This window comes from Trichechus manatus, unplaced genomic scaffold, assembly GCF_000243295.1.
Source record: "Trichechus manatus latirostris isolate Lorelei unplaced genomic scaffold, TriManLat1.0 scaffold00007, whole genome shotgun sequence".
In the NCBI taxonomy this organism is placed as follows: domain Eukaryota; kingdom Metazoa; phylum Chordata; class Mammalia; order Sirenia; family Trichechidae; genus Trichechus; species Trichechus manatus.
This window is the reverse complement of record NW_004443943.1, coordinates 21,429,505-21,446,931: the sequence shown is the minus strand read 5'-3', so window position 1 is coordinate 21,446,931 and position 17,427 is coordinate 21,429,505. Positions and strand designations below refer to the sequence as shown.

The window sequence follows — 17,427 nt, the reverse complement described above, 5'->3', positions numbered from 1 at the left end:
AAGATCTCAACTTTGTTAAAACCATGCATCACATGGGATGTTTAAGGGAGAATAAAATAAAAAAAAAAATTCCAGGCTAAAAAGAAATGGTGAAAAAAAATGAATAATGGCTGCCTGGGTGGTGTACTTAGCAAATGTATACTTCATTTTATTCACTTCAGGCTATGTAAATTTCACTCCAAAAGCCAAAATAAACTGTAAACAAATATGTTTAAGTGTTCAGGAAGAAAGGTACTATCATCTGTAATTTAGTTTGAAACACATCAAAAAATAGGATAGTATGTTGAATGTATACAACAATAGTCTGTTAGGCAGATATGTGATAAAACAGGTATTGAAAAAAAAAAAAACCCCACTGCCGTCGAGTATAGTAAAGTGTTAATGGCAGATTCTACGTGTTACACAGATATATATGTGGTCACTGTAAAATTCTTTCAACTTTGACGTATTATTTGAAAATTTTCATAATAAAATGTTGTAGGGGAAGCCAAAATGTTAGAGAAAAAAATTCCTGTTATCCCAATATTCTGACAGTGATGGTTAAGTAGGATATTAGTATGTAAGGTTATGCCAGAAGATGTACATAATTTGAGAATCAAACTCAAAACTTACTAGTACTAAATCAAATGCTTATCTATTTTTGACCTTGCCAGAGTTTTTGTTCTTTTCTATCTCCCTATAAAGTTGTGGACCTATCTGTCAAACAATACCTCAGATATCAAAATAGGAGTTACAAAAAAGAACCTGCTATGAATGACACAGGAAATCTTACATTTTTTTCTCTCTCTGAATAAGACATGGATCCATCAAGCCTGCTAAAGTTGAAATTTCTAAAATGGCAGTAATCCATCAAAATGTCCAACATGCTTGTCATTTGTGAAAAAAGCAGCACCTGAAATTTAAGTACATCTTAGTATCTATACTGATTAACAAACAGATGGACAGTCAAAATTCCAATTGAAAGTACCACCTTGTGACCTCTGCTTTTTAGTTCCGGCAGCATCCGATCCAAAATTAAGAACTTCCCAGAATTTGTTACCAACTCTTCATCAATCTTAAAAGTGGGCAAAGAAAAAAAAGAGAGAGAGAAAATAATCACTATAATTACTAACCATTTGCTTTGTGAAAATAAAAGACATCTGAACAGTCTGACTTGGAATAACAAATAATCAATATGTTACTTTTTAAAAACTGACCATGTTTTTATTTTTTTTTTTATCAGAGGACAAGGAAAGACATACATTAGAATTATTTTACAAAAACAAAATTACCTACAAGTACAACATTGATCTATCCTCTCAACCCTCTCCCAAAGGCTTCGTGTAAGAGAACGTTATGTTCAAAAATACTGCGTATATGTTGAGGTTTATTCTTTAAAACAATAAAACGTGTATGAAAATTACTGCTAGAAGTCTTAGTGGAAATTAAAAAAACAAAAGCTTATAAGCAGAATTGAGGGTAATGAAACATTTCATATTCTGGTGAAACACCAATTACCTCATCAAACTCACCGTCCTTTGAGTCGATTCCAACTCATAATGACCCCGTAGGGTTTGTGAGACTGTAAATCTCTACAGAAGCACACTGTCAGAGAGGTATAAATAAAATACTTTCATTTGAGTAAGGAAGTTTTTATCTTCTTTACTCAAATTAAAGACTATAGGCCAGTGGTTCTCAAGTGGGGCAATTCTGCCACACACACATGCCCTGCCCCCAGAGGCATTTGGCACTTTCTAGAGACATTTTTGGATGTCACAATTGGGGCAAGTGGAACTACTGGCATCTGGTGGGTAGAAGCCAGAAATGCTGCTAAATGTCCTACAATGCACAGGGTAGCACCTCCACAGCAAATAATTATCCGGCCCAAAATGTCCATATTGCCAGGGCTGAAACCCTGGTGGTGATTTTGACAAGCTGAAAAATTAACTTGATTGCCTTTTCATAATATATTAACAAAAAGTAATATTGAAATGGTGACAACTACGTCTAAAAGAGATATCAAGTAAAAAAAGGCAGAGTAGAAATCAGTTATTTTACAAAAAAAATTAGTTTCAATTTCACTCTAAAATAAGGATGATTATTTCTTAGCTGTTCACATAAAATATGTAAATAAAAATATTAGTTGGGTTACACACAGAAATTGACCTGCACGCTAACTTTCATAAGGTTCTTTAAATTTGAGGGGAGAAAATTATCTCATTTACTGGAGAAAGGATTACAATCTTCATATGGCAAACAGAACCATACTGACTTTAAGCAACAATAATCAAACCAAACAAAATAAAACTTTTCTCAATATAAAAAAGTTACAGAAATCAAAGTAAATTATTAAATGGTATTTACCTTAAACTCTTGAGTGACAGGGTCTATAGGATACTCAATCAAATATGGATGGTTACAGCATTTACGAAGTAGCATCATTATATTCTGCAGCTTCAGATTAACTTCAGATTCTAGAGGGATATTCACTTCCACAACAGCTCTACCAAAAACATGTAATTCATGAATATGGGAAATGTGAATATCACAATTGAAGAATACTTTAATTCATTTTTAAACACACACCTTTCTTGGTTCACTTCTGGCTGCATTTGACTGATTAATTTTTCCAATTCATTAGGAAAATCATCTATTTCACTGTAGTTTATTAACTTTCTTGTTCGCCGTTTTGGTCGGCCAGTAGGACTTAGCTCAACTGTTTCTTTCTAAAAGGAAACAAAATAAAAAATATGTGTTTAAAAAGCTATTCTCTTCAATTCTAAATAGATACAAAATAGGATAAAATATTTTTATGTACAAAATGATTTTTTCAAGATATAAAGAAAAAATGTCTTTCATCATCATTAAATTTAGTAATTTCCAATAGCACAACATCAGAAATTCATAATCTATAGCTAAATGCAAATGTTGTGTGAAATTTAATTGTTTTAACACTGATGACAACATCTGAGAGTAAGTACCTCACATCTCAGTGGAGAAAATTAAAGATGGATGAAACTGTTTTGAACTTGTATAAAGGCATTTAACAGCTTAGAGGTAAGCTAAGGCTCTAGAAATCTACCATTACAACCAGCATTTCTTTAGACTGCCTTAATATCACAATGAAATTACACAATAGCCAACTAAGTTTCTAATAGCCAAGAAGTCAGATCCTTCCTTTTAATTATGATTAAAAGGGAAAGAGGCCAATTATTGTACTAAACAGAAATGCACAGCCATACATATTTTGAAATAAATACATAAGCTTATAGTATAATAAAAAATCTGGACATCTAAACAAAATATAAAAGTCTTCTAATGTTCACTTGGAGCCCTGGTGGAGACATGGTTAAGGGCTACGGCCGCTAACCAAAAGGTTGGCTGTTCAAATCCACCAGCTGCTCCTTGGAAACCCTATGGGGCAGTTCTACTGTCTTATAGGGTCACTATGAGTTGGTATTGACTCAACAACGAGTTTGGTTTTTTTTGTTTAATGTTCTCTTACAAGATAATCACATTCTAACCCCATCTCTTATAATATGGGGGTGACTAAAGTGCGTATTTCTTTCAAATAGAGTACTGTATTAATTTTCTTGGCTATCTATAACCTCCCATAAAGGACTTGTGTATTTGGAAAGGACTGGTCTAGTGGCAAGCCCTTAGTACAGTGATTCTCAGACTATTGTGTGCTTATTACTATGTCATCTCCAGACAGCACGATTAGAGTTAATCTGCAACAGGAATCTAAATTATTAACAAGCATCCAAGATGATTATAAAGCAGTTAGTGCATGGACCATAGCTTGAACTTCATCAAGAACACAGAATTACTAGGACAACTCTTACTATTGACCTTATACCTTAACTAGAAATTTATCCTCAACAAATCCTGAAAACAGGTGATAAACCGTAAGACTGAAATCAAGCATGAAACTTTCTACGCCAAGTTTCATTTATAGTATATTTCAAATTCACTCTTTCTACCTCACTAGATCCAAACATGTTTGCAATGGTACGGTTCACAATGGCTGTATAAAAGATTTCTTGTTTCTTTGAAAGCGGTGCATAAACCACTACTTCTCGTTTAGGAGGAACTTCAAGAGCAACATCAGATTTCAGTCTTCTCAGTAAGAAAGGTGTTAGAATCTAAAATTTAAACATAAACAAATACAAATATGAAATTTTCTTGTTTTTTGCAGAGAAAACTCTCCCCACACACCCCTTTACCTTTTCTATGTAAATATTATCAAGTATCTAAAGGTAAGATAAAACATCATCTCCTTGAAATTTTCCTACACCAGACCAGCAGATGACAAATTCATAGTATTAGCAATTGTAGAATTTCACAATATAATTTTTTCAAAAATTCTAAGAATATTTCTTGAATAATTTAAAAAGGACAAATAAGGTAATATTTATACTTCTTAGGTAACCCTGGTGGTGTAGTGGTTAAGAGCTACAGCTGCTAACCAAAAGGCTGGCAGTTCAAATCCACCAGCCGCTCCCTGGAAAGCCTACAGGGCAGTTCTACTCTGTCCTATAGGATCGCTATGAGTCAGAATCGACTCGACGCCAGTGGGTTTGGGTTTCTCTTGGTTTTATACTTCTTAGGGCTAAACAGAAGAATTTTCAGTTATAGCCCCTAAGTTTTAGAGTGACATTATAGACTACTAAAAAACCAAGCAGAGCTGTAAACATGAAACTTTCCTTCAATAAGTTCTCGACCTTCAGGCTTAAAATTACTCTCATTCATCAGCTGGAGTGATAGAAAATGATTAACACATTTCTAAGTAGAACAACATAGAAACAATAATCATATCATTATTAAACTGCCTAGGCCTTTAAGGATATACAGACATATTTAAAATTTTATACCCGTTACAACCTACCCTCCAAGTACAGGGCAAGCCACAGAGAGACTATACCAGAGAAACAGAGAACATTACCACTGGTTTAAGAATAAAAATGTATCTGGAGACACTAGCCCAGAAACATATATTTATAGGTAATTAACAGGGGAAAAAAAAAGTAAATGTTCCATAAAACCATTAAATGATGCTCAGATCTTTAAGAACATCTAAACAATGATATACATTTTTCCACCAACTATACTGTTTTATACTGACAAATATTAAGACCGATGTTATCTAATAATGGCAAGTATGTGGGAAAAAAGTCACTCATACATTATTGGAGGATTTGTACATAGGATCATTTACATACATATTTGCTGGTATATACATACTTTCTAGGACAGACACAAATAAGAGACCGTCAGTTACATTTAAAGAGTTGAAAAGGAAGTGCAGCAGGAGGGATAGTAACTTACTTTTCATTTTCTAACTTTCTATACTGTTTTAAAAAGTCCTGTTACATTGCTTTTGGCTATTAATGTAAGGGAGAAATATGAACACAGTAAGTTTAGAGAAGTTTACAAAAAGAGTCAAAAATATTTATGAAGGCACTATAACTGTACCATGTTGATCAATACTGCAGAAGGCACTATAACTGTAATATGTTGATCAATACTGCAGAGTTCAATTTTTTTAAAAAAAGTATATTGGGAAGGATAAAAATTTTTAATGCTAATAGTACCAAAGTAGACTCTATAGTTTTCCGTAAGTTAGATAATTTTAAAGGTTAATCACAAGAAAATCAACTAAATGCATATTTAAGACTGAAAAATGAAGATCATGGATATAAACAAAGCTCTCAGATTTTCAGCTGCAAGAATGAAAACAAAATTAGCAAACAGACTGCAAGAGTTCCAATTTTGAAGTTTTTACTTACAAAAAAACTAAGTCTAATATTGTAAGGATGGTGCTTTTGAGTTGTAAGAGATGACTTTATCTAGATACAGTATGTGTCAAAAAATTATGGAAAAAAAATACAAGTACATTCAATATCTTCCACAGAACTGACTTTAAACTGCAAGATGGCCACAAGAAAGATCCCTACACTCTGTAAAATTCATACTCTATCTGTTGTAATCTACTCTAAAAGGAGCACTCACCAACTCTAGCAAGTCAGTGAGACATTAAAGGCTATTGATTAACAGATTTAAAAACCTTTTCATGTAAAAAACAGGTGAGAAACCTACGGATATTAAGCTTAACTAAGAAAACATACTAGGGATTTAAAATTATCTCCAATTAATCTAAATTCATTCTGAATACTTTTTTCAGGTAATTCCATAAAGCAGAATTAGAAGTAATGCATAAAAGTTAGATAGAAAGGCAAACTGAAGCACAATATTACGTAGAATTTTCTTAGCTGCCACAGTCAGCCCAACTCCTGGCAACCCCAAGCACAATGGAATGGGACCATTTTGATCCAGAGTCTTCAATGAAACCTATTCAGCATCTAGCAACATACAAGCCTTCACTGAAAGACGTATGGTGGCTGTGCTTGAGATGCACTAGCTGGAAACTGAACTCAAGTCTCCCACACAGAAGGCAAGAATTCTACCAATGAATCTCCTATCGTTAGAGCTCTCCAAAAATACAACCATTCTTGATAAATTGTTGAATTTGGATGAATATACAAAGTTCATTATATCTCCATATTAATGTAAACTTGAAAATTTTTATAATAAAAAATTAAATCCAATGAGCCTCCCTGTGATATAATCAACTATAATGGTTACTACAAATGTCCAATCAGATGGTGAATAATCATTTGCCAGAATATCTTTAAAGGGACTCCTGTATAGGAAAGAAGGCTTTAACTGGATGTCCTCTGAGGTCTCCTGTAAGTGTCAAATTCTATAGATTCTGTCTTGACTCTTTTAAATATTTTATGGTGTTTTCAGTGAAAGTTGACATAGCAAATTAGGTTCCCATTTAACAATTTATACACAAATTGTTCAAGTGACATTGGTTACATTTTTTGCAATGTGTCAACATTCTCATTATTTCTGTTCTGACTGCTTCATTCATTTCCAGTAACTGTTCCTTGCCCATTACCTTCTCATCTTTGCTTCAGAGTAATTGTTAACATTTGGTCTCATATAGATGATTTTTTAAATGTGTGAAGTAGTCACAGGTTATATTTTTTAATTTTCATAAAATTGGCTCATAGCCAATCTATTATTTAGCTAACCTCAGGGTGACTTTAGGGGATAGTTTCAGTTCAAGGTTTAAAGTGTATTTCAGGGCAATAGTCTTGGGGAATCCTCTAGTCTTAATTGGTCTGGACTTTTTAAGAGTTTGAGTTCTGTTCCACATTTTGTTTCTGTTCTATCCAGATCCATCTATTGTGGCCCTCATCAGAATGGTCAGTAGTGGTAGCCAGGCACCATTCAGTTCTAGTCTCAGGGTAAATGAGGTCGTGGTTCGTGTGGATGATTAGTCCTACAGACTAGTTTCTTCTCTGAGCCTTTGGGTTCCTTCTTTCTCTTTTGCGCCAGACGAGTAGACCAATAGTTGTATCTTATAATTTTTTTAAATATAGAAACTTAATAGCAAAGCCCTCACTTTGTTATACTAAGCAGACTGAAGTACTGATGACAATGATAATAATGATAAGTCTCGCCAAAACATATCTACTCTTCAGCACACACGAGGTGACCATGAGTCAAACTGACTCAAGGACAACTATCAACAACTATTAGCACATGGAAGTTTTAAAACTTCAACACATACATATACACTCACACAAACACCACACACAAGAAACTATAAACAAAGTTTACCTAAAAAAGTGGGGAGGGGAAAGAGTATTTGCAACATAAGGACCAATGACCTCTCTTTAATATAGAGTTATTATAAATCATTAAGAAACATATTAAAGGACTTCTAATCCTCAAAGTTGGTATGAATGTTGGGCAAACAAGTATTTCCATACATTCTCTGTGGAAGTATATATTACACAAATCCTATCAGAGGGCAATTTCACTATATGTATTAAAAGCCTGCATTTTGAAAACCCTGTGACTGAGAAATTCTACTTCTAGGAATTCTTTTCTAAAGAAATAACTGGAAAACGGCAAAGATGTGGTAATAGCTATAGATACTATAACTATGTTAATAGGGGAAAATTTTTACACAGCTAGAGATAGATAAAATTAATTACAGTATAACACAATGAGATATGAAACAACTATTAAAAACTGATGAGTTAAATCTACATGTACTGAGGAAAGTTGATTTTGATATATTAATGTTTTTTTAAAAAGATTTTAAGGAACAGTTTTATTTCAAAAATATTTTCCCTCATAAAATACATGTTATGCGTTTATACAAAGACAGGGAAGAGCATAGAAGAGCATATAACAAAACATCACCATTCAGAATATATTGCTAGGGAGTATGATTTGGGAGAAGGGATATTTTTACCCTCCACTTCTATGCTATTTAACATTTTTATCAAGAGTATATACAAACTTAAAAATCAGAAAAAATTATAAAGGTTCTGAGGAAAACTGTCAAAGCACAGTGGAAAAGCTTTTGAGGCCCACATACGAAAATGCCGAAGAGACTTTGAAAGATTATGTTTGCCTAAAGTAAAGCTAGGTAGGATAAGGTGGGGATTGCAGAGAGGAAAGTATATAAGAAATAACTGATTAGACATGGGCTGTGCAAGGAAATAAATTACCAGCAAGGATTCTTGTCAAACACTGCATAAAAACCACATTTTCATTTTTTAGCTTATAAACATAAACAGTAACCATTATGGGAGAAAATGGATATACATGAAGAGGGTAAAGTTTGGATAAGCACTTAAGGTCTCCCATAAAGCCACGGGATCTCTGGGAGTGGGGAAGGGACAGGAGAATCAATTAAATTTGGAGCCCTCATTTTTCAAATCTTTACTACAAAGGGGTTGGAGAGGTGATCTCTTAAGGTTCCTTTTTTCATTCTATAAGCCTATATAGTAAGCAGAAGAATAAGAAAAAGTCAAAACCTGGTGCAGCATATGTAATACATTCTGTTCTCTTTCTTTAGCAATAATATCCTCAGCAGTTTCAGAAAGACTAGTGATATCAAACCAAGACTCAAAGCTGGAAAAGGAAAAAAAAAAAAAAGATTACAAGTTAACCTATTACATAATTTCAATTATATTAATATGACACGTTTTACATTTTTAATTTTACATTAATCTGTATACTATGAGGCATGGATACTGCTGTACCTAATCCTTAGATTCAATTTTTTAACTGGATTTTATTTGAATTTAAACGAACACATTCAAACAAAGTACATTTTTTGAACAATCAAGAATTGTGATCTTAAAGGGACATTTTTCTCATTTATAAATATATTCACATAGTCTTACAATAGTATAAAAATCAAATAAACATTCAGATACATTTTATAAAACATTTTAATAAAATTATAGAAAATGAGAACTGTCTCTGAAAACATATGGTCTGTCTCTACAGGTATAAATATGACTTAGTACACAAATATTTTAAAAATTCAACATACACATAGCTTGACAAAAACATCTACATAAGCCCAATGTAAGAAAAACTATTAAAATGAGCAATTAAATATAATCATGCAGAACACAGTCTAAACTAAACCAAAAACCAAACCAAATGCTGATACCAACTCATGGCGACCTGATGTCAGACAGAGTAGCACTGTGCTTGCTCCACAGGGTTTTCAATGGATGATTTTTCAGAAGTAGATATCCAGGCCTTTCTTCCAAGGTGCCTCTGAGTAGACTCAAACTGCCAACCTTTCAGTTAGCAGCCAATCTCATTAATCTTTTGCACCACCCATTAACTCCTAGTCTGTACTAGATAACACTATATTGTCAGCAAATCCAATTGCAAAAAAATGCTAACAACATTTATGGCAGTAGTTAGACCAGATACTCCTAAATTTGTGCATCAGATTCACCTAAATAATATTTTAAAAAATTAAGATTCCCAGTTCCTACCTTGAAATTCTAATTCCTTAGGTCTGAGATAGGACCTGGATATCTTGTCCTTTAATAAAAGCTCCCCAGTGACAATAAATAAGGCAGCCTGGCCTTGAGCCAGCATCTGGGAATCAGAGTTGGAATACATTCTCGAGATAAGACATTAGAAGTTACTTTCTCATATCCAATTAGCTTTTTTCCTTCATTGATGCCAAAACAAGTATGTCAATTCTTCTGACCTCCTGATTTTGTGATAATTTTTCCATCTTAATTATTTAACTTCTGCTAAGACTATCTCCTCTTCCCTTCTGAGCATATTAATTATTTTTGAAAATGCTTATTTTTTTGTTTTTATGATATAAGATTCAAACATAGTTTCTATTACAAAAAGAAAACTAGATTGAAACTTTAGTTTTAATTTTGGTCCTGGTACTAACTAATTATATATTATAACAACCTTACACCTCAAATTTCCTTGTGTGTGATATATGGGATATATATGACCTATCTATCCTGTTTTGTGAGAATAAAATAAGAAAAATCCATGTAAGTGTTTTGCAAAGTTAAGAAAACAAAAAGCCTTATCATCAAAACATTTTCTGAGGCAGCATTCAACAGTATTCCTTTAATTAATCAATGCAAATAAAAACTTAATAATCTTTATCTGATCTCATATAATTTGTTTCAAAAGTATAACATATATACCACAAGAACTTGCCAAAAATCTATCATTTTAATTCATCTACCTAGAAGAAAGGAATTAATTTATAACTAAAAGAAAGTTTTTTTTTTAGAAGAAACTTTCTGAGAGTCAGAAAAATAGAGAAAACAGTGAAGTAAATGGCTTACCTACCTTTTCAAGTCATCAAATACATCTGGCAACAAAAAGTTTAGCAATGACCAAAGTTCAGATAAATTGTTTTGCAAGGGAGTACCAGTCAAAAGAAGTTTATTATCAGCATTGAATCGTTTTAACTCCCTGATAAGACGGCACTTCATGTTCTTGATCCTGTGTCCTTCATCTACTATTAAGTATTTCCAGTAGCAATGCTAGAAAATGAATTGATGGAAGAATTCAAATAATCTCATAATTTTGCCTAAAAACAATTTTAAAAATAAAATTTCTATCTTTTATTAGGGTTGGATACTGAATTTTAGAAAATATTTCAGAAACTATTGAGATAATTATTTTCCTTTAATTCATCAATAAGAAAAATCAATAGATTTCCTGTAACTGACTTATACTAGTTTTCCCAAAAGAGACCTTACTAGCTCGTGAAATATTTGAAGTCAACCTGTTTTTAAGATTTCTTCATTCACATGCTTCAGCCAAAGCAATCTGTAGCTTTCCTTGCTATAGACTTTGTCAAGTTTGGATAGAATTTGGAAGCTTTCACTAGTTCCAAATGCTCTGAAACATTAAATAGCATTAGAATTTTCACTCCTGAAGGCTGTATCCGAGACTGACGCCCTTTTAATCTGATGACTTTCTCAATTTCTTATACAGTTATAGGTTTGTTTAGGTTTTCCCTTTCTTCTGGAGCTGATTTTAGGATTTAAATTTTCATAGAAAGCCATCATTTATTTTCATGAAGATGTCATGAAAATTGTTTTAATTTCTCCTTTGAATATCTGTTTTCTCTCTTTACCTTGATTAGGCAAACTAATAGTTTACCTATTTTATTGTGCAAAAATACAGAAATATATAGTACTTCCAGAAATAAAAATACCAAACTCACAATAATAGGTATTTATCCCTGGATAATGACACTGGCAAATTGGGGGAGGGTATAAAATAGGGCATCTTTTGCATTTTACTTCATACATTCTTATCCACAATTTGTTTAAATAATACGTATGACATCTATAATAAAATAACTATTTGGAAGCAACTTATTTTTCTGGCAATATAGCAAACCAAAAACCTGAATAATCTCTCACTACAAGACACTTACCTAGAGATGCCAGAAAAAAATTTAAAATATTCTTTATAAATAAGTGAAAGAAATGAGAAAAACCTAGGAAACAGGAATGATGATGAATCTGAAAAACTATTAAGTGGGTCAGATACTTTTGCTGCCATGCAAACACAGGAGTCCTGCACCCCCACTCTCATCATCCTCTACAGCTAAGAGCCTCAAAATGATAACATAAGCTCAATAAAAAGGAAGACTAGAAAAATTCTAGCCAGTGGCAAATGGAATTGACAAGGAAGCTTATCTGTTTCTCAATATGGGCTGGGTGAGGACAGCAAAATAATTGAAAAGTTCTTAATATATTATTAAGAAGAAAACTGGAGTTACAAAAAAGAATGTATAATATGATCCTATGTATAAATTATACCTATGTATTAACAGGAGTTACTTCTCATCGAATTACAGGTGCTTTTTAATCTTTCTGTTCACTACTTTTTTCTACAAGCAGTGTACTTTTACTGTAAAGAAATGGTTTTAATACTTCTCAATGCTACACATATTCACAAATTCTTTGTAAAATCTCCTGAGTTAAGATTTCTCCAAATCATATTCTAAAGTTCCACTAGGACACAAGTAAAATTTGATAAATACTGGTGATGATTACGCAAGCCACATTTATTCTGTTTGTGATCTGTATGTTTTGATTTTATGCTGAACCCATTATTTATTTTCCTGATTTCATTCAAGCAGGAAAAACTATAGAAGACTGCACTCAGCAGGGAAGATCATCGTATGGTCAGCCAAAGGAAAAACAAAGCAGTAAAGAACTCTGTGAAATAGGTGGAGCAGTGGGAAAGAAATTCAAAACATCAATAAATGAACTGAGAAAAGCAATGAAAGAAAAGTCAATTTTCCTATTATAATTTGAGCATTAATAAAGAGCTACAACATCAAGACAAATGTGTACATGGAAACATTACCCTATAGTTCCATAAGCTAGAGACTTAAAATACTTGTCTTCAAATATTCTATCCTTACTGAATAACAATAAGTAAAATGGTTAAGTAAATTCCATATACTCAAGGTACACGTCGTAGACATATCTGTAATAAATTCAGAGATTAGCTCTATGCTTGGCTGTTTCTAATACAAAATTATACTATGGTAAGAGGCTAAAGTGCCATAGGCTCTAATTTTATCATTAGACTGTAACCTTCACCTCAAATATAAGCCTCCAATCACCACAGGAATATGCACAATACAATCTATCCTATCAGAAGAAAAAAAAAAATTAAATGTTACTGGATAGTGAGAAGTAGAATGAATTAAGAAAAATATGATTTATAGATTACAAAGAAACCAATGAAGACCATTTGTACCTGTAATGCATTTCGGTCTCTCATAGCTATCTCAAATGATGTGATTACCACAGGATGAATCTGCAGTGTCCCTTTCAGTTTGTAAATATTTTTTACCAATTTTCGACGTTCCTGCTGGGTTCCATGATATAACATAGTAGGAATCTAAAAGATTTGATACAAATTTATAACAAAATTTAGAAAAGAATATTAATATCAACTACGTAATAAAAAAAAAATGATACAGGTCATTTCCTCACAAAACAAGATAAATTATTTGACTTAATCTTATTTATATTTTTCTATAACAAAATGAGTCAAGCAATTCTAACAGATCATTGGGTGAATGAAAGAAAACAAACAAAAAACTCATAAAAACAAAACAAATCACAAGAACAGTCAGATGAGGATGCTACTTCTGAAATATCATTTACTTCTCATAAGGCAAGGATGTATGTGTACCGGGGAAAAAACCACCATAAAAGAATAAACGGAGTTTTTTTTAAAGTTCCACCTAAGTTTGTCTCAGGTGAATCAAATCATCCACATGCACTGAAAATCACTTACGGACATTTTTGGCAAGATGTCTGAGGTAAGCGGTGCCTATTCTTCCAGATAAAGTGGGGTATTGCTCAAATTAAAAATTAACTCATATAAGATACAGTACTTAATCAAAAATCAGTATAATTATAGTAGGAGATCTATAATTTAGTTCCAACAAAACAGAGTAAAACATGTGAAACGATAATATATTTTAACATAAAAAAATATCTTACTTCTGGTGTAAATCTTTTGAATTCAGCCATCCAGTTAGGAAGTGTAGACAAAGGGCCACAGACAAGAAAAGGTCCAGGTACTCCTCTCTGAATCATCAATGCAATTGTAGCAATACACTGAACTGTCTTTCCCAGTCCCATTTCGTCAGCTAAAATGCCATTAATACCATTTTCCCAAAGCATCTGGACGAAATAATACACACTGTATTTAAACTTTAATAAAAACACTTGTTGAATTAGCATTGGTTTATTTCTTCTTTTTAAAAATCATACTCAAAGATGACAATTATGATAGAATGGCATATTCATACATTCCTGGTAACAGCATAAGTTCTAACACTTGTAGAAAAACCTTTATCAAAGCTATAACAATGTTAGTAGCCAGTAACAAGATAATTTTTCACCTCTAAAAATTTACTGAGTAAAGAAATCAGAAACAAAAGGTATTTACCCACAAGGATTTGTTTTATATATAATAGTGAAACATAGAAGGAGTAACTAAAGTCCTGGCATATCACATTAATAGACTATTATAGAAATGAACTAACATATTTAAAATAACAATTCATTACCCTAAGCCATTCCATGCCTTCTACTTGGTACCACCGCATTACTCCTCCTGTGAAGTGCTTTGGTTGTTGAAAGGGTACTGGCTGTCCATTACATTTCCGAACTGGGTCATAAAATAATTTAGAATTCTGTCTAACGGTTTGAGACAATCTGTCTTTAATTATACTATTTGAATCTTTATTTTTCTGAAGATCTTCTACACAGAGATTAGTAGAAGAGGAGCTTTCATCCTATAAAAAGAAAGCTTAATTAGAAGTTTGGTACATAATGCAGTTTCCTCAAACCCACTCCAATTAATCAGAAAATGTAACTACTAATTAAAATTTACTCTAGAGACAGTTACCTTCATTACTTTACAAATGAAAAGCTATTAAAAGTTTTTGTTTCTGAGAATAACTCTTACAGATTAAGACCATCATCAGGCACACACTTTTAGAAAGACGTTTAGAACTGTCCCTCCCTTCCAACTACTCAACTCCTAAAATGTGCTATCCCAAAATTCATTAATTATTTCCTTGGCTCACATCTCAATCTCAATAGATAATGTCCATGGAAAAAAAGAAAAAAAATGTACTTTCATCTAAGAATTACTTTCATTACAGGCAAAGGGGCAGAATTAAAAATGATGCTGGAACAATCGGAACTTCAAGTGGAAAAATATGAACTTTAAGCCCTTTATCATCCCCTATATAAAAAATGTGTGATGAAAGCACAGACCTAAACATAAAATTTAGAACCATAAAATTTGTAGAAGAAAACAGTATCTTCATAACTTTGGGACAGGCAACGAATTCTTATACAAGACACAAAAAGCACTAACCATAAAAGAAAAAAAAAAAGAGATAAACTGAAGTATTAATTCAAAACTTCTGCTTATTACAAGTTATCATTAAGGACAAATCTTATATGATCTCATTTATATGAAATACCTAGAGTAGGCAAATACATAGAGACAAAAGCTTATTAGTAACTACCAGGAACTGGGGGAGGAGGAAGAAAAGTTATTGCGGAAGGGAATCTGAGTTTCTGTTTGAGGTGATTTTAATCTTTTGGAAATAGATAGCACAATATAGAGAATGTAATTAATGTCACTGAACTGTACATTTTTTATGTTATACATCTTATCAAAATCAAATAAAAAACATATATCACTAAGAAAATAATAGGCAAGCCAAAGAAAATACAATACAAAAACCTGACAAGAAAATTTTATCCAGATTATATAAAGAACTCATATGTACCAATAATAGAAAAACCCAATAAAATGGGCAAAAGATACAAACAGATATTTTACAAAACAAAGCATACAGCCATAAAGAATATGAAATTATGCTCAATATCATTAGTAATTAGGAAAATGAAAATTAAAACCACAACAAGATGCCAATGACTAAAATTAAAAAGACTGACAACAGTCAGCTGGTGAGAGAATAAAATGGTGTCATCACTTTGGAAAAAGATCTGCACTTTCTTATAAAGTTAAACATACATCTACCATATGATCCAGCAATTCCTAGAAACATATGCCCAAGAAATATGAAAACTTGTCCACACAAAGACTGGCACATAAATGTTCACAGCAGCCTTACACATGGCAGCCATAAACAGGAAACAATCTAAATGCCCATCAACAAGAGAATGAATAAATAACGTATAATATTCATTCAATGGAATACTACACAGCAATAAAAAAGAAAAAAAAGACCTACACACCCAACAACATAAATGAATATCAGACATTATGTTTAATAAAAGAAGCAGGAAATAAAAGTATACTTGTATTTCATTTGTATAAAGCTGTAATAAAACAGGCAAAACCAATTTACCATAGAAGACAGAAAGCAGTTGCCTCTGGATGTGGGAGTGAAGAAATGACTGAAAAGGGGTAAAAGGGACCTTTCAAAAATGGAAATGTTCTACACTTTGTATTGAATGGTGGTTACACAGGTGTATACCCATTTGTCAAAATGAACACTTAAGAACTGTGCATTAATAATATGTAAAACCCATTGCCAACAAGTCAATTCCGACTCATAGTGACCCTATAGGATTGAGTAGAACTGCCTGCTCTGTAGGGTTACCAAGGAGCAGCTGGTGGATTCGAACTGCCAACCTTTTGCTTAGCAGTAGAGCTCTCAACCTCTATGCCACCAGGGCTCCAATAATATGTAAAGTATACCTCAATTAAAAAAATTTTTTAAATAGAATAAAAAAAAATGGCTAATATTTTTCCAATGAAAAGCCTCCAACATTGAGAGTATGAAATAAAGAGGATAAAGAGTTTCCAAAGCTCTGCAAATACAGAGAAATCTTAATTATCTGTAATAAAAATGGGACAACTTAAAAGTGAATCCGCTTAAAATGAGGACAACTTAAGTAAATCCTATTAAAATGAGGCCAAAATTTCATAGTAAATAGTGGTAAAAGATTAGATTGAGATTTTAGCTTTTAAAATGTAATGAAATATTATAAAAATAAGCTTGCTTAATCTTCTATTTTTATATAACATAATTAGCTTATAAATGTAACAATGAACTAATTCTTACACTGAACAAAGAATGAAAATCAAGGTAATGTTATGGCATGAATTTTAGACAAAATTATGATAGCCAAATAGAATAGCTCTCATTTTATAATCATGCCATGAATGTTTCCAAGCTACTATATTAATCTTTGATATCTAAATCAATTCTTGAAGTTCATATCTACTAGTGAATATTTTTGTGTACTAATTACTTTTGCTTCCCTTTTTAATTGTAGGGACATGAATAGTGAATACTCAGATAACAAGGCAACCTCTCTACACAAAACAGAAAAAAAGAAAATCAAAACTTCTCAAACACCCCGAATAAGTAAAACACTACTGAAGAAGAAGAATAAAGTTGGAAGACTCACACTACCTGACTTCAGAACCTACTATACAGCTACAGTAGTCAAAACAGCCTGGTACTGGTACAAC

The 17,427-nt window shown here is 32.3% G+C and overlaps 1 protein-coding gene across 2 annotated transcripts in view; it reads right to left on the bottom strand.

The window, feature by feature from the left end:
* HELLS (helicase, lymphoid specific) overlaps nucleotides 1–17,427 on the bottom strand; it is a 42,143-nt gene that overhangs the window by 5,776 nt on the left and 18,940 nt on the right. The window contains exons 8-17 of one of the 2 annotated variants that reach the window (XM_004369952.2): nucleotides 14,471–14,698; nucleotides 13,899–14,081; nucleotides 13,144–13,287; nucleotides 10,702–10,898; nucleotides 8,883–8,979; nucleotides 3,963–4,124; nucleotides 2,566–2,705; nucleotides 2,344–2,482; nucleotides 971–1,054; nucleotides 773–892 (exon numbers count right to left, since the gene is read on the bottom strand). In XM_004369952.2, coding sequence (XP_004370009.1) covers nucleotides 773–892; nucleotides 971–1,054; nucleotides 2,344–2,482; nucleotides 2,566–2,705; nucleotides 3,963–4,124; nucleotides 8,883–8,979; nucleotides 10,702–10,898; nucleotides 13,144–13,287; nucleotides 13,899–14,081; nucleotides 14,471–14,698 — 1,494 coding nt within the window. The remainder of the gene's footprint in view (nucleotides 1–772; nucleotides 893–970; nucleotides 1,055–2,343; nucleotides 2,483–2,565; nucleotides 2,706–3,962; nucleotides 4,125–8,882; nucleotides 8,980–10,701; nucleotides 10,899–13,143; nucleotides 13,288–13,898; nucleotides 14,082–14,470; nucleotides 14,699–17,427) is intronic. The other variant, XM_012557760.1, reaches the window with a different exon arrangement.